Source organism: Somniosus microcephalus, chromosome 11, assembly GCF_052327205.1.
Source record: "Somniosus microcephalus isolate GS21.2 chromosome 11, FLI_Smic_1.0, whole genome shotgun sequence".
NCBI lineage: Eukaryota > Metazoa > Chordata > Chondrichthyes > Squaliformes > Somniosidae > Somniosus > Somniosus microcephalus.
Genome location: NC_140997.1, coordinates 67734071 through 67757246, shown reverse-complemented (window position 1 = coordinate 67757246; position 23176 = coordinate 67734071). Strand labels below are relative to the sequence as shown.

General features: G+C 47.1%; 1 protein-coding gene across 1 annotated transcript in view; it reads right to left on the bottom strand.

The window, feature by feature from the left end:
- Nucleotides 1-23176, bottom strand: part of tmc5 (transmembrane channel like 5) — a 365838-nt gene that overhangs the window by 181927 nt on the left and 160735 nt on the right. The window contains exons 5-6 of the mRNA XM_086000829.1: nt 845-961; nt 562-664 (exon numbers count right to left, since the gene is read on the bottom strand). Of these exons, the coding sequence (XP_085856955.1) occupies nt 562-664; nt 845-961 (220 nt within the window). The remainder of the gene's footprint in view (nt 1-561; nt 665-844; nt 962-23176) is intronic.

The window sequence follows — 23176 nt, the reverse complement described above, 5'->3', positions numbered from 1 at the left end:
ACAGAGGCAAGTGAAGAGTTCCCTTCTTATTGAAGATGAAGAAGAATATGAGAAGAATGAAACTTTTTTTGAATGATGAAACTAAGGAGACAATGACAATTAAATGTTTACCCTACTGCTGGGAAAAGCAAAGTGACACAAAGGCCAGAGCGGGCCCTTACGTACTGCGCAGGAGTACAAAGGCCAGAGCAGGCCCTTATATACTGTGCAGGAGCAGAAATAGTCAAAAAGACCATCATGAACATCATGACCTCCCGACACCACGAGCCATTTTAAAGGGAGGTTGTCCCTTATGTGCTTTTTTTCCCCAGAGCAAGAATATGGTCCAATGCCAGCCCACTTCAGCAATGTGGAGAGGATACCATCTGAACAGGGTGGAATAGTTTTAGTACACATACTGCTTGGCTGGAGGCCTCTAATAATCCAGTGGAGAAATAAACAACTGGAATTAAGTTATCACTCTTTGCATGTTCACGGAAAACTTCCTTTCCTACTAGATTTGATACAATTAGAATATTATCATATTTGAAAATCAACTGTGGAAGGTAGCTTGTTTTGTACCTGATCTCTCGTTTCTCTTCCATGCTCATTGTCAATTGCTGGATGGCCTTTGTCCTTTCATTGGGTGAGAAGTTTACTAGCTCAGCAACAAGCTGGATTTTATCTGTGCAGAATCAAACAAAGATTGTTATTTCTTTTCTTTCACCAGGTTGGGTATTCATGACTAAAATTTTATTACCCAGTGGTGTAACCAGATTTTGTACAGCAACATACTGTAAATTTGGAATCTATACACAGTTGATGTGAGTCTTTTGAAGATTGTTACCAAAAATCAGTTACACACCTTCTTTCTCTTCATCGGTTAATTCTGGTACTGGCATTGAAAACTGTGATGAAGTTAAGCCAGCCAAGGATGCTAACCGTAATGAAACGCCAATAGTTCTCCGCCTTTTTGCTGCAGCTGATAAAAAGAAAACTCATTCGTATCATGAGAGACATTTCTATCGCGTCATTTTGTTTATTTCTAACTCGATCAGGATTTCATATTCCTGATGTATTATGTAAGTTTACCAGCGATCTGGAGGAACATTCCACCTCTCAAAATAAGCTAGCACTCTAAATAAATTGTATTGTTTTATTGTCATTTCACTGTCCGCAGGATGATTATTTTACTTCCATGTGAAAATTAAATATGATGATTTGTGTGCATGAGTCAGCACTTTCCTACAGTACAGATGCTGCCGAGCTGGAGACCTCTAATAATCCCAGTGGAGAAATAAACAACTGGAAATAAAACAGCACTTTTTGCATGTCAGTGTCGTTTGACAATTCTTGATTAAATAAAAGAGAAGCCTAAATTAGTCGATTTTAATATTTAAGCTCTCTTGATTATACCACACAATCATTGATTGCTTTGTACAATCATCCCTTTTGTCTCTTAATCTCTCCTGCCTTCCACCCTATCACAGACCTTCCCTTTTGATCTTTCCTCCCCTCCCCGCTTTCCCTGCATCTGCACTTGCTTAAAACGTGTTCCATCTTTAACTTTTTCCAGTTCTGACGAAAGGTCATCGACCTGAAGCGTTAACTCTGTTTCTCTCTCCACAGATGCTGCCTGACCTGTTGAGTATTTCCAGCATTTTCTGTTTATAGTTCAGATTTCCAGCAGGAACGGTAGCATAGTGGTTATGTCACTGGACTAGTAATCCACAGGCCTGGACTAATGATCCGAGAGACGTGAGTTCAAATTCCACCACGGCAGCTGGGGAATTTAAATTCAGTTAATTAAAGAAATCTGGAATAAAAAGCTGGTATCAGTAATGGTAACCATGAAACTATCGGACTGTCGTAAAAACCCATCTGGTTCACTAATGTCCTTACCTGGTCTGGCCTATATGTGACTCCAGACCCACAGCAATGTGGTTGACTCTGAAATGGCCTAGCAAGCAATAAACTGCTACAAATAAAACCGGACGGACCACCCGGCATCAACCTCGGCTACGGACACGACAACGGCACACCCAATCCAGTCGACCCTACAAAGTCCTCCTCACCAACATCTGGAGACTTGTGCCAAAAGTGGGCGAGCTAGTCAAGCAACAGCCTGACATAGTCAGAATCATAGGTTTCAGCAAATGTCCCAAATCCCTCCATCACCATCAGCAGGGGTGGTGGCACAGTGGTATACAGTCGGGAGGGAGTGGCCCTGGGAGTCCTCAACATTGACTCCAGGCCCTATGAAGTCTTATGGCTTCAGGCCAAGTATGGGCAAGGAAACCTACTGTCTTTCCTCAGTTGATGAATCAGTGCTCCTCCATGTTGAACACCACTAGGAAGAAGCACTGAGAGTAGCAAGGGCACAGAATGTACTCTGGGTGGGGGACTTCAATGTCCATCACCAAGAGTGGCTCGGTAGCACCACTACTGACCGAGTTGGCCGAGTCCTGAAGGACATAACTGCCAGTCTGGGCCTGTGACAGGTGGTGAGAGAACCAACATGAAGGATAAACAAACTTGACCTCATCCTCACCAAACTACCTGTCGCAGATGCATCTGTCAATGACAGTATTGGTAGCAGTGACCACCGCACAGTAGTTGTGGAGATGAAGTCCCATCTTCACACTGAGGACACCCTCCATCTTGTTGTGTGACACTACCACCGTGCTAAATGGGATAGATTCAGAACAGATCTAGTAGCTCAAAACTAGGCATCCATGAGGCGGTATGGGCCATCAGCAGCAGCAGAATTGTATTCCACCACAATCTGTAACCTCATGGCCCGGCATATCCCTCACTTTATCATTACCATCAAGCCAGGGGAACAACCCTGGTTCAATAAGGAGTGTACAAGAGCATGCCAGGAGCAGCACCAGGCATACCTAAAAATGAGTGCCAACCTGGGGAAGCTGCAACACAGGACTACATGCATGCTAAAAAGTGGAAGCAGCATGCTATAGACAGGGCTAAGTGATCTCACAATCAACGGATCAGATCAAAACTCTGCAGTCCTGCCACATCCAGTCGTGAATGGTGGTGGACCATTAAACAACTAATGGGAGGAGGAGGCTCCTTGAATATCCTCACCCTCAATGATGGTGGAGCCCAGCATGTGAGTGAAAAAGACACGGCTGAAGTGTTTGCAACCATCTTCAGCCAGAAGTGCCGACTGGATGATCCATATCAGCCTCTTCCTGAGGTTCCCACCATCACAGAAGCCAGTCTTCAGCCAATTCGATTCACTCCATGTGATATCAAGAAATGGCTGAGTGCACTGGACACAGCAAAGGCTATGGGCCCCAACAACATCCCAGCTGTCATGCTGAAGACTTGTGTTCCAGAACTAGCTGCGCTTCTAGCCAAGCTGTTCCAGTACAGCTACAACACTGGCATCTATCTGACAATGTGGAAAACTGCCCAGGTATGTCCTGTCTACAGAAAGCAGGACAAATCCAATCCAGCCAATTACTGTCCCATCAGTCTACTCTCAATCATCAGCAAATGATGGAAGGTGTCATCGACAGTGCTATCAAGCGGCTCCAGACCTCATACAGCCTTGGTTCAAACATGGACAAAGCAGCTGAATGCCAGAGGTGAGGTGAGAGTGTCTGCCCTTGACATCAAGGCAGCATTTGACTGAGTGTGGCATCAAGGAGCCCTAGTAAAATTGAAGTAAAACTCTCCACTGGGTGGAGTCATACCTAGCACAAAGATGGTTGTGGTGGTTGGAGATCAATCATCACAGCCCCAGAACATCACTGCAGGAGTTCCTCAGGGCAGTGTCCTAGGCCCAACCATCTTCAGCTGCTTCATCAATGACCTTCCCTCCATCATAAGGTCAGTAATGGGGATGTTTGCTGATGACTGTACAGTGTTCAGTACCATGTGCAACTTCTCAGATAATGAAGCAGTCCATGCCTACATGCAACAAGACCTGGATGACATTCAGGCTTGGGCTGATAAGTGGCAGGTAACATTCGCACCACACAAGTGCCAGGCAATGACTGTCTCTAACAAGCGAGAGTCTAACCACCGCCCCATGACATTCAACAGCATTACCATCGCTGAATCCCCCACCATCAACATCCTGGGGGGTCACCATTGACCAGAAATTTAACTGGACCAGCCACATAAATACTGTGGCAACAAGAGCAGGTCAGAGACTGGGTATTCTGCAGCGACTGTCTCACTTCCTGACTCCCCAAAGCCTTTCCACCATCTACAAGGCACAAGTCAGGAGTCTGATGGAATAATCTCCACTTGCCTGGATGAGTGCAGCTCTAACAACGCTTCAGCGCCATTAAAATATTATAATGAAATTTCTGCCTATTTCTCGCACAGACATCAAGCGTCACAAATCCTTGCCCATTTTAAATCTTTTTTGCCTATTTATGGGGTGTAATGGAGAGAAAGTAGGCCCATATTTATTTCCTTGCAACCAATCAGAAAACACTAACTTTGCTGTCTTTGGGAAAACCCTGTACAAACATTTCCCCAATATTTTTCACTGGAAAGGTGAACCCTCCACTTTAGACTGTTGACCCTTGCCCTCTGCTTCTGAATCTGCACTACTTTGTCCAACATGACAGGAAAGAATAATGGAATTCCAAAATTTAAACGTCAGGCAGCTTTTGGTGAGAGAATGGGAAATAGGGAGTTGGGGTAGGGTGGGGTGGGGGTGTTGGGGGGCGGGCCATGAGAAATGAAGACTGTTCTTTATAAGTTAATATGATAAACTACATCCTCAAGAGCAAAGAACTGTACTCAATAATAGCAGAAAATAATCAACAACACAATATAGATATATTTACAAAAATCAAATAGTTACAGGTTGCATAGCAACTCTGCCATTCACTGCAAACAGGCATTGAGAGATGCCCGTTTTGTACAGGCAAGCACTAGATGTGGCCAGGAGAGAGCATGGAGGTCCTGGTGAGTGATGTCATTAGGATGCAGAAGCCTCATTCACATCCCTACATCCTTCAGTAGGCAGGCACTCCTCCAGAATGGAGTGTCAGTGTCATTCACGGCTTAGTTGATAGCATATGGGCCCCGACAACATCCCGGCAGTAGTGCTGAAGGCATGCACTCCAGAACTAACCGCATCTCTAGCCAAGCTGTTCCAGTACAGCTACAATACTAGCATTTACCCGACAATGTGAAAAACTGCCCAGGTATGTCCTGTCCACAAAAAGCAGGACAAATCCAATCCAGCCAATTACCGCCCCATGAGCCTACTCTCAATCATCAGCAAAGTGATGATAGCAGTCGACGACACCTTCCAAGTGGCACTTACTCACTAATAACCTGCTCACTGATGCTCAGTTTGGGTTCTACCAGGACCGATCGGCTCCAGACCTAATTACAGCCTTGGTCAAAACATGGACAAAGGAGCTGAATTCCAGAGGTGAGGGGAGAGTGACTGCCCTTGGCATCAAGGCAACATTTGACCGAGAGTGGCATCAAGGAGCCCTAGTAAAACTTAGGGTCCGAGAGCACAGCGGGAGTGGGACCAGCGGAGATATAAAGAGCGATGACCCGAGGCCCGAGAGCACAGCGAGAGCGGCGGGGATATAAATAGCGGTGACCCGAGGCCCAAGAGCACAGCGAGAGTGGGACCAGTGAGACCCGAGAACACAGCGAGAGCAGGACCAGCGAGACCCGAGAGCACAGCGAGAGCAGGACCAGCGAGAACCGAGAGCACAGCGAGAGCAGGACCAGCGAGAACCGAGAGCACAGCGAGACCCGAGAGCACAGCGAGACCCGAGAGCACAGCGAGAGCAGGACCAGCGAGACCCGAGAGCACAGCGAGACCCGAGAGCACAGCGAGACCCAAGAGCACAGCGAGAGCAGGACCAGCGAGACCCGAGAGCACAGCGAGACCCGAGAGCACAGCGAGACCTGAGAGCACAGCGAGAGCAGGACCAGCGAGACCCGAGAGCACAGCGAGACCCGAGAGCACAGCGAGAGCAGGACCAGCGAGACCCGAGAGCACAGCGAGAGCGGGACCAGTGAGACCCGAGAGCACAGCGAGAGCAGGACCAGCGCGAACCGAGAGCACAGCGAGACCCGAGAGCACAGCGAGACCCGAGAGCACAGCGAGACCCGAGAGCACAGCGAGAGCAGGACCAGCGAGACCCGAGAGCACAGCGAAACCCGAGAGCACAGCGAGAGCAGGACCAGCGAGACCCGAGAGCACAGCGAGAGCGGGACCAGCGAGACCCGAGAGCACAGCGAGAGCAGGACCAGCGAGACCCGAGAGCACAGGGAGACCCAAGAGCACAGCGAGACCCGAGAGCACAGTGAGAGCAGGACCAGCGAGACCCGGGAGCACAGCGAGACCCGAGAGCACAGCGAGACCCGAGAGCACAGCGAGACCCGAGAGCACAGCGACAGCGGGACCTGTGAGATCCGAGAGCACAGCAAGACCCGAGAGCACAGCAAGAGCAGGACCAGCAAGACCCGAGAGCACAGCGAGACCCGAGAGCACGGCGAGACCCGAGAGCACAGCGAGAGCAGGACCAGCAAGACCCGAGAGCACAGCAAGACCCGAGAGCACAGCGAGAGCAGAACCAGCGAGACCCGGGAGCACAGCGAGAACCGAGTGTAGTGTATGTACCTTTAAGAGAGAACTACTTTTACAGCTCCTGTATACTGTAGTACCGGCAGTGACCATACCTGTATATAAGCCTTGAGCCTGCCTCTGTACCCAGTCTTGAGACTACCCTACTCCAGTAAATACCTGTTGATTGTTAAGTTACAGCATCCATGTGGTTATTGAAAAACATCATACTCTCAGAATCACGGATCTAACAGTGGCGATGAGTGTTGATTCGAATCTACCTGCAACTCTGCATTTCCCTTCGAGGATTCGCTCCAGGAGGGCGGAGGAAGAAAGTCGAGGCCAGAAACACGGGCGTCGACCACGAGCAACCGCCCAGTCGTCCGGCAGAGAGTGAACATCGCAGGGGAGGCTGTGGAGAGCCGGGCTTGGTTCCCCAGCCACGACGATCAGCAATAGACTGATGACAGGTACAGTGCAGACCCTTCCCGGACAGCGGCGGCTGGAGCCGACCAACGGCGGAGAGAAAACCGAGCAGCGTCAATGGGGTAAGACAGAGGGTGAAGCGCACAGGGCGCAGCCGGGGGTTGAAAACCGAGCGGCGTCGAGGAAAAACAAAACGGAGAGAGAGAGGGTAAAGCAACAGCCGGGTTCAGGACCGAGCGGCGGAAACGGGAAAGGCGCACAAAAAAAAAAAGAACGCGCAGAGCACAGCCAGGGCTCAAGGGCTGAACAGTGTCCGTGGGGAGAAGAAGGGAGAGCACGGGAGATGCCATTGAGCTGCGGAGAAGGAAGAGCGCGGGAGACGCCATTTTTAGAAGCTGCAGCGGAGAAGAAGGGCGAGTGCGGGAAGGAAGGAAAGCGCGGGAGACGCCATTTTGTGCCAGCGGAGAAGAAGGGGAAGCGCGGGAGACGCCATTTTTGACAGTTAAATCACACCCAGGGATGCAGAAGAGTGGCAGTATCTCTACGTTCGACAATGAAGTCGAAGATTGGGCGACATATGTGGAATGTATTGAGGTGTACTGCAGGGCGAATGAAGTGCCAGATGCTAGGAAAGCACTGGTTTTGTTAAATTCCATGGGTGCAAAAATCTATGGGTTACTGCGAAACCTAATAACCCCAGAGAAGCCTGTGAACAAGAATTTCGAAAGCATAGTAGAAATCCTACAGGACCACTTAAACCCCACACCGCTGCTGATAGCAGAACGATTTAAGTTCCATAAAAGGAACCAACACAAAGACAAAAGCAATGCTGAGTACCTAACGGAACTGCGCAAGCTATCGAAACACTGCCAGTTTGGAGTGGGACTAGCAGATACGTTAAGGGACAAGTTTGTGTGTGGGCTGCAAAGTGAAGGAACCCAGAAATGGCTTCTATCAGAAAAGGATCTTACGCTGGACAAGGCTTTCAGTATGGCAGTATCACACGAAGCAGCCGCAAGGGGTGCTGCAGAGATACAATGGAGACCGCAAGAATATGGCACCAATGAAATGTCCTTTGGAACAGGGAAGTGCTATCGCTGCGGCAGAACAACACACGACCAGAAGGATTGTTGGTTCAAGGACCAAGTGTGCAGACAGTGTGGAAAAGCAGGACACATAGCAAGAGTCTGCAGGTCTGGGAAGAAAACCAACAGTAAGAAATCTCCACAGGAGAAGTACAAAAAGGTACACAAGGTGATGGACAGTAGTTCAGATGAACAGAAAAGTGACACAGACTCCGGAAGCAAGGAGCTGGGTTGTCTGAAACTACATAAGGTAACCAAAATGGAGGATCACCAGACTATCTGGGTTACACTCAAGATAGACGGAGTCCAAGTGAAAATGGAATTGGACACAGGATCAGCCCTAACAGTCATAAACCAAAGGGACTACATGCGGCTATTTTCACATATACCCTTGAAAGCTACAGAGATTGTCTTGAAGACGTACACGGGGCAAAAAGTCTACCCCAAAGGAAAAATAAGGGTGAAAGTGACATATAAAGGCCAGGAAATAACTAAAATGGATATATATGTATTGCCAGATGGAGGACCACCACTGCTAGGACATGAATGGATCCGGAAGATACAATTAGATTGGCATTCCATACAGGCACTGAAGGTTGAGGCCAAAAAGGATGACGACGTCACACCTGAATGACTGTCAAAAATGCTAACTGACGCAAAAGAAGTGTTCCAGGTGGGACTCGGAACACTAAAAGGCATAACAGCAACGATTAAAATAGAGGAAAATGCAAGCCCAAAGTTTCTTAAGGCCAGACCAGTGCCTTATGCGATCAGACCAGCTGTCGAAGCAGAGCTGGAAGGGTTGGAACGTTCAGGAGTACTGTCCAAAGTAGACTGGAGCGAGTGGGCTACACCCATCATTCCTGTAATGAAGAGGTCGTTGAGTAATACGCCTGGGGAACCAAAGAAGGTCCACATCTGTGGGGATTTTAAGGTGACAGTGAACCCAGTCCTTCACACGGTACAATATCCGCTTCCACGAATTGAGGATATTTTCGCCTCGCTATCTGGTGGTAAACGCTTCATCAAAATTGATCTAGCCCAGGCGTACTTGCAAATGGAGGTAGAAGAAGCCTCGAAACAATACCTTACGATTAACACTCATAAAGGTCTCTATCAATACAACCGGCTGGTGTTCGGGGTAGCATCGGCTCCGGCTATTTGGCAAAGGGCAATGGATCAAGTCCTGCAAGGGATTCCAGGGACCGAGTGTTATTTGGACGACATCCTGGTCACGGGCGAAAATGACAGTGATCACCTCGCCAACTTGGAGAAGGTGCTCACCAGATTAAAGGAATATGGGCTACGAGCTAATCGCCACAAGTGCGAGTTTTTCCAGAAGCAGATCTCGTATTGTGGCCACGTCATCGATGAAGAGGGGTTACATAAGTCCCCTGAAAAGATTGAGGCAGTAGTCAAGACTCCAGCACCGGAAAATGTGTCACAACTGAGGTCGTTCCTCGGGCTGGTAAACTACTGCCATAAGTTCTTACCAAATTTGTCCACGGTATTACACCCACTGAACACCCTACTGCAAACAGGGGTACCATGGAAGTGGAATGACGAACGTAGACGAGCTTTCCAGAAGTGTAAAGAATTGATCACATCAAAAGAGGTGTTGGCCCATTTCAACCCAGCACTACCAATTCATTTGGCATGTGATGCATCACCCTATGGTATTGGAGCGGTGCTGTCGCTCAAATTCCCAGACGGGTTGGAGAGGCCAGTAGCCTTTGCGTCTCGGTCACTAACCTCAGCCGAGTGCAACTACGCCCAGATTGACAGGGAGGCCCTCAGCCTAGTATGGGGAGTAAAAAAATTCAACCACTATCTGCATGGGCAGAAGTTCACCTTGCTGACTGACCACCAACCACTTGTCTCCATCTTTAATCCTAAGAAGGGCGTTCCAGTAATGACAGCACAATGGTTACAAAGATGGTCCCTGTTTCTAGGGGTGAATCAATATGAAATAGGATATAAAGGCACGAAACAGCATGGAAACGCTGATGGGCTATCGCGCCTGCCGCTGCTTACTGTGGAGGAAGCACCAGCAGTGGACCCTATCGCGATATTTCGTTCGTCAAAAATTGAACGATTGCCAGTAACGAACGCGGATATAGAGAAGGAGACCCGCAATGATCCGACGCTGTCTCGGGTATATGATTTGACGGTGAGGGGATGGCCAACACATGGCGACTCACTGTTGCCAGCATTCTCATCCAGAAGAGAACAGCTGTCAGTATGCCAGGGGACAGTGATGTGTGGATCCAGAGTGGTGATTCCACCCAAGTTAAGGGAGAGAGTGCTACATGAGCTACATGAAGGTCATCTGGGGGGAGTGAAAATGAAAAGCCTTGCTAGGGCTTATGTGTGGTGGCTGGGAATCGATCAACAAATGGAAGACCTAACCAAGAGCTGCTCAGGATGCCAGAAGGTCCAAAATGCACCACCACATGCCCCTCTACACCCATGGGAGTGGCCCTCCGCTCCATGGCAACGGGTGCATATTGATTTTGCTGGTCCATTCATGGACTCAATGTTCTTAATAGCAGTGGATGCTCATTCGAAGTGGCTTGAGGTGATAAAAATGTCCTCAACCACTACAGAGAAAACGATTGCAGTCCTACGGACCATATTTGCCAGAAACGGCTTGCCAGAGCAGATTTGCTCTGATAATGGACCACAGTTTGTGTCCGAAGAGTTTCGAAAATTTATGAGAAGGAATGGGGTAAGGCATTACACATCCGCCCCGTATCATCCAGCCACAAATGGATTGGCTGAGAGGTTCGTACAAACCTTTAAGAAGGTGATAAAGGCCATGTGTGAAGATGACATTCCAGTACAGCATAAGGTGGACAATTTCTTATTCGCCTACCGAAACGCGACACATGCAGTTACCAACCAGACCCCGGCCATGATGTTCTTTAACTGAAGGTTGCGATCTCGTCTGGACTTGCTTAGACCAAATGTGCGAAGAAATGTTGAGGATAAACAATTCCAGCACATCAATGAGAAGCCGACAAGGAGCTTCAATGTAGGACAACCAGTCTTGGCCCGTGACTACCGAACAGAGAAATGGCAACCCGGAACGATATGCACACGGCAGGGGCCATTAATGTACACAGTGGATGTCGGGGAGAACATTGTGAGATGCCACGTTGATCAGATCTTAGCATCACAGGAACGAGTCAACCCCATGTCTTGCGTAACTGGGGATGAACCCGACATACCGGTAGCATCTACCTCCGAACCAGTAGCAGTGGAACCCGATGAACTAACCGATAAAAAGGGGCCAGAATCGCCTCCGCACCAAGAACAAGAACCTCAGGAAAGGCGCTATCCCGAAAGGATCAGGAAGCCGCCCCAAAGACTGGGTATTATGTAATGAGAAAGGATTAATTAGCAATCTTGTTGTACGAGGCCCCTTGGGTCGGAGCGATCATAATATGATCGAATTCTTCATTAAGATGGAGAATGAAGTAGTTGACTCGGAGACTAGGGTCCTCAATTTAAATAAAGGAAACTATGATGGTCTGAGGAGCGAGTTGGGTAGGATTGATTGGGGAATGGCACTCAAAGGGTTGACGGTGGATAGGCAATGGCAAACATTCAAAGACCGAATGGATGAACTACAGAATTTGTTCATCCCAGTTTGGCATAAAAATAAAACAAAAAAGGTGACCCAACCGTGGCTAACAAGGGAAATTAGGGATAGCATAAGGTCTAAGGAGAGGGCATATAAATTGGCCAGAAAAAGCAATAATCCTGAGGATTGGGAGCAGTTTAGGATTGAACAAAGGAGGACAAAGGGATTAATTAAGAAAGGGAAAATAGAATATGAGAGTAAGCTTGCAGGGAACATAAAAACTGACTGCAAAAGCTTTTATAGATATGTGAAGAGAAAAAGATTGGTGAAGTCAAGTGTAGGTCCCTTGCAGACAGAATCGGGGGAACTTATAATGGGGAACAAAGAAATGGCAGACCAACTAAATACATATTTTGGTTCTGTCTTCACAAAGGAGGACACAAATAACCTCCCAGAGATGCCGGGGAACATAGGGTCTGATGAAAGGGTGGAACTGAAAGAAATCAGTATTTGTAGGGAAATGGTGTTAGGAAAATTGATGGGCCTGAAGGCCGATAAATCCCCAGGGCCTGATAATCTACATCCCAGGGTATTAAGGAAGTGGCCTTAGAAATAGTAGATGCATTGCTGGTCATCTTCCAGAACTCGATAGACTCTGGAACGGTACCCATGGATTGGCGGGTAGCTAATGTTACCCCACTATTCAAAAAAGGTGGTAGAGAAAACGCGGGGAATTATCGACCGGTAAGCTTGACATCGGTAGTAGGGAAAATGCTAGAGTCCATTATAAAAGATGTAATAGCAGAGCACTTGGAAAGCAGTGACTGGATCGGACAAAGCCAACATGGATTTACAAAAGGTAAATCATGCTTGACTAATCTACTGGAATTTTTTGAGGATGTAACTGGTAAAATAGATAAGGGAGAACCAGTGGATGTGGTGTATTTGGACTTTCAGAAGGCTTTTGATAAGGTCCCGCATAAGAGATTAGCGTGCAAAATTAAGGCACATGGGATTGGGGGCAAGATATTGACTTGGATAGAGAACTGGTTGGTGGACAGAAAGCAAAGAGTTGGAATAAACGGGTCGTTTTCCGAGTGGCAGGCAGTGACTAGTGGGGTACCGCAAGGATCGGTCCTAGGACCCCAGCTGTTCACAATATATATTAATGATCTGGACGAGGGAATTGGATGTAATATCTCCAAATTTGCAGATGACACAAAGCTGGGTGGGAGGGTATGCTGTGAGGAGGATGTCGAGAAACTCCAGTACGATTTGGACAGGTTGGGTGATTGGGCAGAAACATGGCAAATGCACTATAATGTGGATAAATGTGAGGTTATCCACTTTGGTGGCAAAAACAGGAAGGCAGATTATTATTTGAATGGCAATAGATTGGGAGAAGGGGAAGTGCAAAGAGACCTGGGTGTTCTTGTGCACCAGTCGCTGAAGGTAAGCATGCAGGTGCAGCAGGCGGCTAAGAAGGCAAATGGTATGTTGGCCTTCGTAGCAAGAGGGTTCGAGTACAGGAACAAGGATGTCTTGCTGCAGTTGTACAGGGCCTTGGTGAGACCACACCTTGAGTATTATGTGCAGTTTTGGTCACCTTACCTGAGGAAGGACGTTCTTGCCATGGAAGGAGTGCAGCGAAGATTCACCAGGCTGATACCTGGGATGGCAGGAATGACGTATGAGGAGAGATTGTGTCGATTGGGCTTATACTCACTGGAGTTTAGAAGATTGAGAGGGGATCTCATCGAAACCTATAAAATTCTGTCAGGCCTGGACAGACTAGATGCAGGAAGGATGTTTATGATGGCTGGGGAGTCCAGAACCAGGGGTCATAGTCTAAGGATAAGGGGTAAGCCATTTAGGACTGAAATGGGGAGGAATTTCTTCACCCAGAGAGTGGTGAACCTGTGGAATTTTCTGCCACAAAGGGCAGTGGAGGCCAGTTGATTAAGTATATTCAAGAAAGAGTTGGATATATTTCTTAAGGCTAAAGGGATCAAGAGATATGGGGAGAAGGCAGGGACAGGGTACTGAATTTGGATGATCAGCCATGATCTCATTGAATGGCGGAGCAGGCTCAAAGGGCCGAATGGCCTACTCCTGCTCCTATCTTCTATGTTTCTATGTTTCTATGAATCTGTAAATGGACTATTGTTGTTTAACGTACACGTTAAAGTGTTAATTGCTATTTGAATATTATGGGTACTACTAATCTAAAAGGGGAGGAATTGTAGTGTATGTACCTTTAAGAGAGAACTACTTTTACAGCTCCTGTATACTGTAGTACCGGCAGTGACCACACCTGTATATAAGCCTTGAGCATGCCTCTGTACCCCAGTCTTGAGACTACCCTACTCCAGTAAATACCCGTTGATTGTTAAGTTACAGCATCCGTGTGGTTATTGAAAAACATCATACTCTCAGAATCACGGATCTAACACCGAGAGCACAGCGAGACTCAAGCGCACAGCGAGAGCAGGACCAGCAATACCCGAGAGCACAGCGAGACCCAAGAGCACAGCGAGACACGGGAGCACAGCGAGACCCGAGAGCACAGCGAGAGCAGGACCAGCAAGACCCGAGAGCACAGCGAGAGCAGGACCAGTGACACCCGGGAGCACAGGGAGAGTGGGACCAGCGAGAGCACAGCGAGACCCGAGAGCCCAGCAAGAGCGGGACCAGCGAGAGCACAGCGAGACCTGAGAGCACAGCGAGAGCAGGACCAGTGAGACCCGGGAGCACAGCGAGACCCGAGAGCACAGCGAGAGCAGGACCAACCAAGACCCGAGAGCACAGCGAGACCCGAGAGCACAGCGAGACCCGAGCGCACAGCGAGAGCGGGACCAGCGAGACCCGAGAACACACCGAGAGCGGGACCAGCGAGACCCGAGAGCATAGCGAGAGCTGGACCAGCGAGACCCGAGAGCACAGCGAGACCCGAGAGCACAGCGAGACCCGAGAGCACAGCGAGACCCGAGAGCACAGCGAGAGCGGGACCAGCGAGACCCAAGAGCACAGCGAGACCCGAGAGCACAGCAAAAGCAGGACCAGCAAGACCCGAGAGCATAGCGAGACCCGAGAGCACGGCGAGACCCGAGAGCACAACGAGAGCAGGACCAGCAAGACCCGAGAGCACAGCAAGACCCGAGAGCACAGCGAGAGCAGGACCAGCGAGACCCGGGAGCACAGCGAGACCCGGGAGCACAGCGAGACCCGAGTGCACAGCGAGAGCAGGACCAGCGAGACCCGAGAGCACAGCGAGACCCGAGAGCACAGCGAGAGCGGGACCAGCGAGACCCGAGAGCACAGCGAGACCCGAGAGCACACCGAGAGCAAGACCAGCGAGACCCGGGAGCACAGCGAGACCCGAGAGCACAGCGAGACCCGAGCGCACAGCGAGAGCGGGACCAGCGAGAGCACAGCGAGACCCGAGAGCACAGCGAGATTGGGACCAAAGAGACCCGAGAGTACAGCGAGAGTGGGACCAGCGAGACCCGAGAGCACAGCGAGAGCGGGACCAGTGAGAGCGGCGGGGAGAGTGAGAAAAAAAAAATCACAGGCCAGCAGGTAGGTAATTGGTTGGTGAGTATTACAGCATTTTTTCTTTCTCTAAGCTAGTGCAGTAGTTTAAACTAAGAGCTGAAGAACTATAACTATTAAGTTATTAACTAGGTAAACTAATTAATTAATATAACTATAAATAATTGTTTGATTAAAAACTTTAATGAATTAAATAAGCAAATAAATTAAAAAAGTCTAGAGATGGCAGGGCAGGCTATGTGTCGGGACTGTAGTATGTGGGAGTTTGTGGACAGCGAGACTGTCGCAGATTCCCACATCTGCAGGAAATGTCTCTGCCTTCAGTCACTCCGGCTCAGAGTCATTGAGCTGGTGTGCGAGTTAGAGACACTCCGAAACATAAGGGAGGGGGAGGAATTTCTGGATAGTTTTATCCAGAATACAGTCACACCCGAGAGGAAAGCACAGGTTCAGGAAAGGGAGGGTGTGACTGTTGGGGAGCCGGGTATCAGGGACTTAGGAGAGGTTGAGAAGGAGGTCTCGCGGACACTGGTCCCGTCCAACAGGTACGAAGTGCTCGCTACCTGTGAGGACAAGGAGAAAGACAGCGGGGAGGACAGCCACAATGCAGACCAAGGCACCGTGGCTCAGAAGGCTGTCCAAGAGGGGGAAGAGCATAATAGAAATGTGGTAGTGATAGGGGATTCTATAATTAGGAGGATAGATAGTGACCTCTGCAGCCAAGAACGAGAATCCTGAAGGGTCTGTTGCGTACCCGGTGCCTGGGTAAGGGTGATCTCGTGGCAGCTGGAGATGAATTTGGAAAGGGAGATGGTAAATCCAGTTGCATGGTCCATGTCGGAACAAACAACTTAAGTAGGAACATGGAGTACGTCCTGCTAAGGGAGTATTGTGAGTTCGGAGCGAAATTAAAAAGCAGGACCTCAAGGGTAATAATTTCTGGGTTATTGCCCAAGCCACGTGCAAATTGACACAGAAACAAACGGTCAGATCAGGAAAATTAACACATGGCTAAAGGGCTGGTGTAGGAAAGAGGGTTCCATTTCATGGGACACTAGCACCAGTACTGGGATAGGAAGGAACTGTTGGACTGGCTCCATCTGTACTGGGATGGGACCAGTGTCCTAGCATAAAGGGTAAATAGGGAGGTGGCAAAGGCTTTAAACTAATAGGACGGGGGGAGGGATCTACAAGACATGAAACCAGCCTAAATATAAATGAAACAGGAAAAGAGAGCATAAGAAAGAATAAAGTAAAGAAGGACATTGATGGCCAGGGAATAAATAGAGTTATAGAAAGATGGTTAAAAATAAAGTGAGAGGAACTGTTATTAAAACTGAGTTAAACTGTCTGTACGGCAATGCACACAGTGTCTGTAATAAAACAGGGGAACTGGAGGCAATCATGCATTGCGAGGAACCAGACATAATCAGGATTACTGAGACATGGCTACAGAAAAATCAGGACTGGAATTAAACATTGCAGGGTATAACATATTTAGAAAAGATAGAGAGGGAAAAAGGGGAGGTGGAGTAGCTGTACTTATTAGGGATAACATAATGGCAGCAGAAAAATGTGACACAGCTACCAACAAGACAGAAATAGAATCCATGTGGATAGAGATAAAAGATAATAAAGGATCAAACACACTAATAGGGCTAGTCCACAGACCACCCAATAGTGGAAGTGAGCTGGAGGAAGAAATATGCAAACAAATTATGGGAAATGAGTAAAAAACATAGAATGATAATCATGGGGAATTTCAACTACCCCGATATGAATTGGACAGAAGAGGTAGGTAAAGGGGATAAGGGAATGGAGTTCCTACAATGTGTACAGGACTCATATCCAATATGTAAAAAGCCCAACAAGGGAGGATTCACTATTGGATCTAGTATTGGGGAATGAACCAGAGCAGATAAGAGAAGGAAAAGTAGGGGAACATATAGGCAATAGTGACCATAATATAATATGCTTTAAGATAATAATTGAGAAGGACACAAGTATGATGAACACCAGGGTAATAGATTGGAGAAAAGCTGATTTTGAGGGGCTGAGAATAGAATTTGGGAAAATAAAATGGACAACAACATTGGCAAACAATAATGAAGAGCAGCAATGGGAAACATTTAAAATGGTGTTTAACAGAGTTCAGGAAAAATATATTCTGCTAAAAAACAAGAACAAGCTAAACACTAATGTGACACCATGGATGAATACAGCCATAAGGGAAAAATTGAGGGTAAGGAAAGAGGCATACAAGAACCAGTGGATGTGGTGTATTTGTACTTTCAGAAGGCTTTCGATAAGGTCCCACATAAGAGACCTAAGAGTTACTCTTTGCCTTCCTGATTTTTTTAAAATTCTTTCCTAATCTCTTCATATTCTCCCTTATCATGTGCTCCCTTGCTGTACATGTACTTAAACATAGAAACATAGAAGATAGGAGATAAGAAAAATAAGAGTTAAAGCAAATGGGACTGGGGGTAAGGTACTGACTTGGATAGAGAACTGGTTGGCAGAGAGGAAGCAAAGTTTTGGAATAAACGGGTCTTTTTCCGAGTGGCAGGCAGTGACTAATGGGGTACCGCAGGGATCGGTGCTAGGACCCCAGCTATTCACAATATATATTAATGATCTAGACGAGGGAACTAGATGTAATATCTCCAAGTTTGCAAACAACACAAAGCTGGGTGGGCGTGTGTGCTGTGAGGAGGATGCCGAGAAACTCCAGGATGATTTGGACAGGTTGGGTGATTGGGCAGATGCAAGACAGATGCAGTATAATGTGGATAAATGCAAGGTTATCCACTTTGGTGGCAAAAACAGGAAGGCAGATTATTATCTGAATAGCAATAGATTGGGAAAAGGGGAAGTGCAACGAGACCTGGGTGTCCTTATGCACCAGTCGCTGAAGGTAAGCATGCAGGTGCAGCAGGCGGTTAAGAAGGCAAATGGTATGTTGGCCTTCATAGTGAGAGGATTCAAGTACAGGAGCAAGGATGTCATGCTACAGTTGTACAGGGCCTTGGAGAGACCACACCTTGAGTATTGTGTGCAGTTTTGGTCGCCTGAGGAAGGATGTTCTTGCCATGGAGGGAGTACAGCGAAGATTCACCAGACTGATACCTGGGATGGCAGGAATGACGTATGAAGAGAGATTGGGTCGATTAAGCTTATATTCACTAGAGTGTAGAAGAATGAGAGGGGATCTCATTGAAACATAAAATTCTAACAGGACTAGACAGACTAGATGCAGGAAGGATGTTCCCGATGGCAGGGGAGTCCAGAACGAGCGGTCACAGTCTAAGATAAGGGATAAGCCATTTAGGACTGAGATGAGGAAGAATTTCTTCACCCAGGGAGTGGTGAACCTATGGAATTCTCTACCACAGAAGGCAGTTGAGGCCAATTCATTAAATATATTCAAGAAGGAGTTAGATATATTTCTTAAGGCTAAAGGGATCAAGGGATATGGGGAGAAAGCAGGGACAGGGTACTGAATTTGGATGATCAGCCATGATCTCATTAAATGGAGGAGCAGGCTCAAGGGGCTGAATGGCCTACTCCTGCTCCTATCTTCTATGTTCCTATGTTTAAGTGCATGTACAGCAGAGGAGCACATGATAAGGGAGAATATGAAGAGATTAGGAGAGAATTAAAATAAATCAGGAAGGCAAAGAGTAACTATGAAATTAAATTATCAAGGAACATAAAGCAAAATAGTAAAATATTTTACAGGCCCATAAATAAAAAAAATGAAGGTCGAGATGGGAATAGGGACACTAAGGGATTGGCACGATAATACCACAGGCAGTGACAGAGAGATGGCAGAAATATTAAATAATTATTTTGCTTCAGTATTTACCAGGGAGATAGAACAGGTGGGCATGACATCGGATGATGAGATTGGTAATGAGATAACTGCATTTAAAGTAAAAAGAGGAGATATATTAAATAAACTAATCAAACTCAAAGAGGATAAGACCCCTGGTCCGGATGGATTACATCCGCGCATTTTAAAATAATCTAGGGAAGAGATAGCAGAGGCTTACTACACATATTTAATAATTCATTAGAATAAAGGTGTAGTGCCATAGGTCTGGCAGATAACTAACATAATACCTATATTTAAGAAGGGGGATAGAACATAGACCAGTCAGTTCAACATCGGTGATAGGAGAAAATAGAAGAACATCTCGAAACCAAATATATAATAAGGAATAGTCAGCATAGATTTCAAAAGGGAAAGTCTTGCTTGATGAACCTCATTGATTTTTTTGACAAGGTAACAGAGAGAGACAAGGGTAATGCAGTAGATGTAATTTACCTAGATTTTCGAAAGGCCTTCGATAAAGTGCCACATAATAGACTAATGAATAAGGTCAGGGGACAAGTAGCAGAATGGATAGTTAGCTGGCTTCAAGACAGAAAGCAGAGAGTAAGGTAAAGGGTAACTATGCACAGTGGCAGAAGATGGGTAATGGTGTACCACAAGGATCAGTACTGGGGCCACTGTTGTGCACAATTTATATTAATGATTTAGACTTTGGAATCAAAAACGCAATTTCTAAATTTGCGGATGACGTTGGGGGGGGTGGGGGCGGGGGGTGGTGGTGGTGATAGTTAATACTGAGGAGGACTGCAGCAAATTACAGGAAGACATTAATAAACTTGCAGAATGGGCATATAATTGGCAAATGAAATTCAACACAGATCAATGTGAGGTATTACATTTTGATTGGAAGAATAGGGAGGTCGCTTATTACTTGGCGGGTGTGAGCCTAGGTGGGGTAGAGGAGCAAAGGGATCTTGGTGTACAAATACACATATCACAAAGTAGTGACACAGATTAACAAGGCCATAAAAAAAGCAAATCAGGCACTAGAGTTTATTTCTAGAGAGATAGAATTGAAAAGTAGTGAAGTTATGCTAAACTTGTATCGAACCTTGGTTAGACCACACTTGGAGTACCGCGTACAATTCTGGTCGCCATATTATAAAAAGGATATAGAGGCACTGGAGAGGGTGCAATGAAGATTTACAAGGATGATACCAGAAATGTGAGGGTATACATATCAGGAAATGATGATCAGCCTGGGTCTCTTTTCGCTTGAAAAAAGGCTGAGGTGTGACCTAATTGAGGTCTTTAAAATTATGAAAGGCTTTGATAGAGTAAATACAGAGAGAATGTTTCCACTTGTGGGGAAGAGCATAACTAGAGGCCATCAATATAGGATAGTCACCAAGAAATCAAATAGGGAATTCAGAAGAAACCTCTTTACCCAGAGAGTGGTGAGAATGTGGAACTCGCTACCACAGGGAGTGGTTGAGGCGAATAGTATGGATGCATTTAAGGGGAGGCTGGACAAGCATATGAGAGAGAAGGGAATAGAGGGTTGTACTGATAGATTTAGATGAGGAAAGGAGGCTCGTGTGGAGCATAAACGCCGGCATGGACTGGTTGGGCCAAATGGCCTGTTTCTGTGCCGTATAGCCTATGTAAAAAAAAATTCAAAATTTGCTGATAAATTTACCCTTATCTTCTAATGCCTCCCATACTGACCTCTCTCTCTTGCCTTAGTCGGGCTGCCAACTCTGGTTGAACATATTCCTGGGGGTTTCACCACATGACCTCCCGCCTCACCCAGTCAAACAGCCTTTTCTCCCGTCTCTTAATATTTTTATAACTAATAAAAAGCGTCCAAATAAATAAAAAAATTATACATTTTTATTAATGCTCCAGTGATTTTTCTCCTGGGTTGCTTGCAGCAGCGTCCAGGAGATTAATCTTAATTCCTGGAGATTCCTGGAAAGCCTCAGACTTGCCTTTTTGCTTTATTCCCACAGCTTTGATCTCTGAGCTGGACATCCACTATATATTTTGAAAAAGCCCACACTAGGCCCCAAATTAGAATTCAGGAATTTATTATGCAGGCTGCCCAACACTACAACACATGCAAAGGTATACAGCTGAAAGCATGTAAACAAATCCGCTTCACAAAATACCGGAAGGAGTGGACCTGGTGGGAGCACAGCGAGAGCGGAGCAAATAAAAGGAGCGGCAGCAACTCAACACAGGCAGTTTTTGAAAAAGTGACGTCAGAGTAAAAAAAGGCACTTCAGCACAAGGGAAGGAGCTGATTGGTGAGTAGCTGGTGAGTGTATTTTTTTTTAAAGTTTATAAGTTTATTTCTGCTAAGTTAGTTAATAGCCTATTAAATAGAGGGAAAGAGCTGATTGGTGAGTAGCTGGGGAGTGTTTTTTGTTAAGTTTTAAGTTTATTTCTGCTGGGTTAGTTCTTAGTCTATTAACTAGAGGTATGGCAGGGCAGCTCAGTCCCGTGGAGTGCACATCCTGTGCATGTGGGAAGTCCTGGACACTTCGCGTAGCCTGGACGACCACATGTGCGGGAAGTGTCGCCAGCTACAGCAACTCGAGCTCCAGGTTTCGGAGCTTGAGCGGCAGCTGGAGTCACTGCGATGCATCCACGAGGCTGAGAGTTACATGGATAGCACATTTCTAGAGGTGGTCACCCCGCAGCTTAAGAGTATGCAGGCAGAGAGGGAATGGGCGACCGCCAGACAGAAGAGGAGGACCAGGCAGGTAGTGCAGGAGTCCCCAGAGTGCATCATGCTCTCCAACCAGTATTCTGTTCTGAGTACTGGTAAGGGCGATGGTTCCTCTGGCGAGTGCAGCCAGAGTCAAGTCCACGGCACTACGGGTGGCTCAGTTGCACAGGGGGAGAGGTAAAAGAGTGGAAGCGCAATATTGGTAGGGGATTCGATAGTTAGGGGAGCAGACTGGCGTTTCTGCGGCCGTAAACGTGACTCCAGGATGGTATGTTGCCTCCCTGGTGCCAGGATCAAGGATGTCACTGAGCAGCTGCAGGACACTGAGGGGGGAGGGTGAACAGCCAGAGGTTGTTGTCCATATCAGTACCAACGACATAGGCAGAAAGAGGGATGAGGTCCTGCAGGCAGAGTTTAGGGAGCTAGGAGAGATATTAAAAAGTAGGACCTCAAAGGTAGTAATCTCCAGATTACTTCCGGTGCCATGTGCTAGTGAGTACAAGAATAGGAGGATAGAACAGATGAATGCATGGCTGGAGAGATGCTGCAGAAGGGAGGGCTTTAGATTCCTGAGGCATTGGGACCGTTTCTGGGGAAGGTGGGACCTGTATAAGCCGGACGGGTTACACCTCAACAGAGCCGGGAACAATATTCTCGCGGGGAGGTTTGTTAGTGCTCTTGGGGAGGGTTTAAATCAGCTTGGCAGGGGGATGGGCACCAGCATATAGGAGTAGAAAAGATGAATAAGGTGCATAAAAGAGTGAGTGTGTTGGATAGTGTTGAATCCGTGAATCTTAAGGTATGGTGTTCTTCAATAAATAGACGGAGACTGCAGATCAACAATCAACAGGTGTTTACTGGATGAGGGTAGTCTAAAAAACTAACAGTACAGATGCCTGCTCAAGGCTTATATACAGGTGTGGTCACTGCCGGTACTACAGTATACAGGAGCTGTAAAAGTAGTTCTCTCTTAAAGGTACATACACTACAATTCCTCCCCTTTTAGATTAACAGTACCATAACATTCAAATAACAGTTAACACTTTAACATGCACATTAACTGAAATAGTCCATTTATAGATTCAGTCTTTGGGGCGGCTTCCTGATCCTTTCTGGATAGCGCCTTTCCTGAGTGTCTTGTTCTTGGTGCGGAGGCGACTCTGGCCTCCTGTCGTCGGTTAGTTCATCAGTTTCCGCTGCTACTGTTTCTGGGGTAGATGCTACCGGTATGTCGGGTTCATCCCCAGGTACGCGAGACATGGGGTTGACTCCTTCCTGTGACGCTAGGATCTGGTCGACATGGCGTCTCACAATGTTCTCCCCGACATCCACTGTGTACATTAGTGGCCCCTGCCGTGTGCATATCGTTCCGGGTTGCCATTTCTCTGTTCGGTAG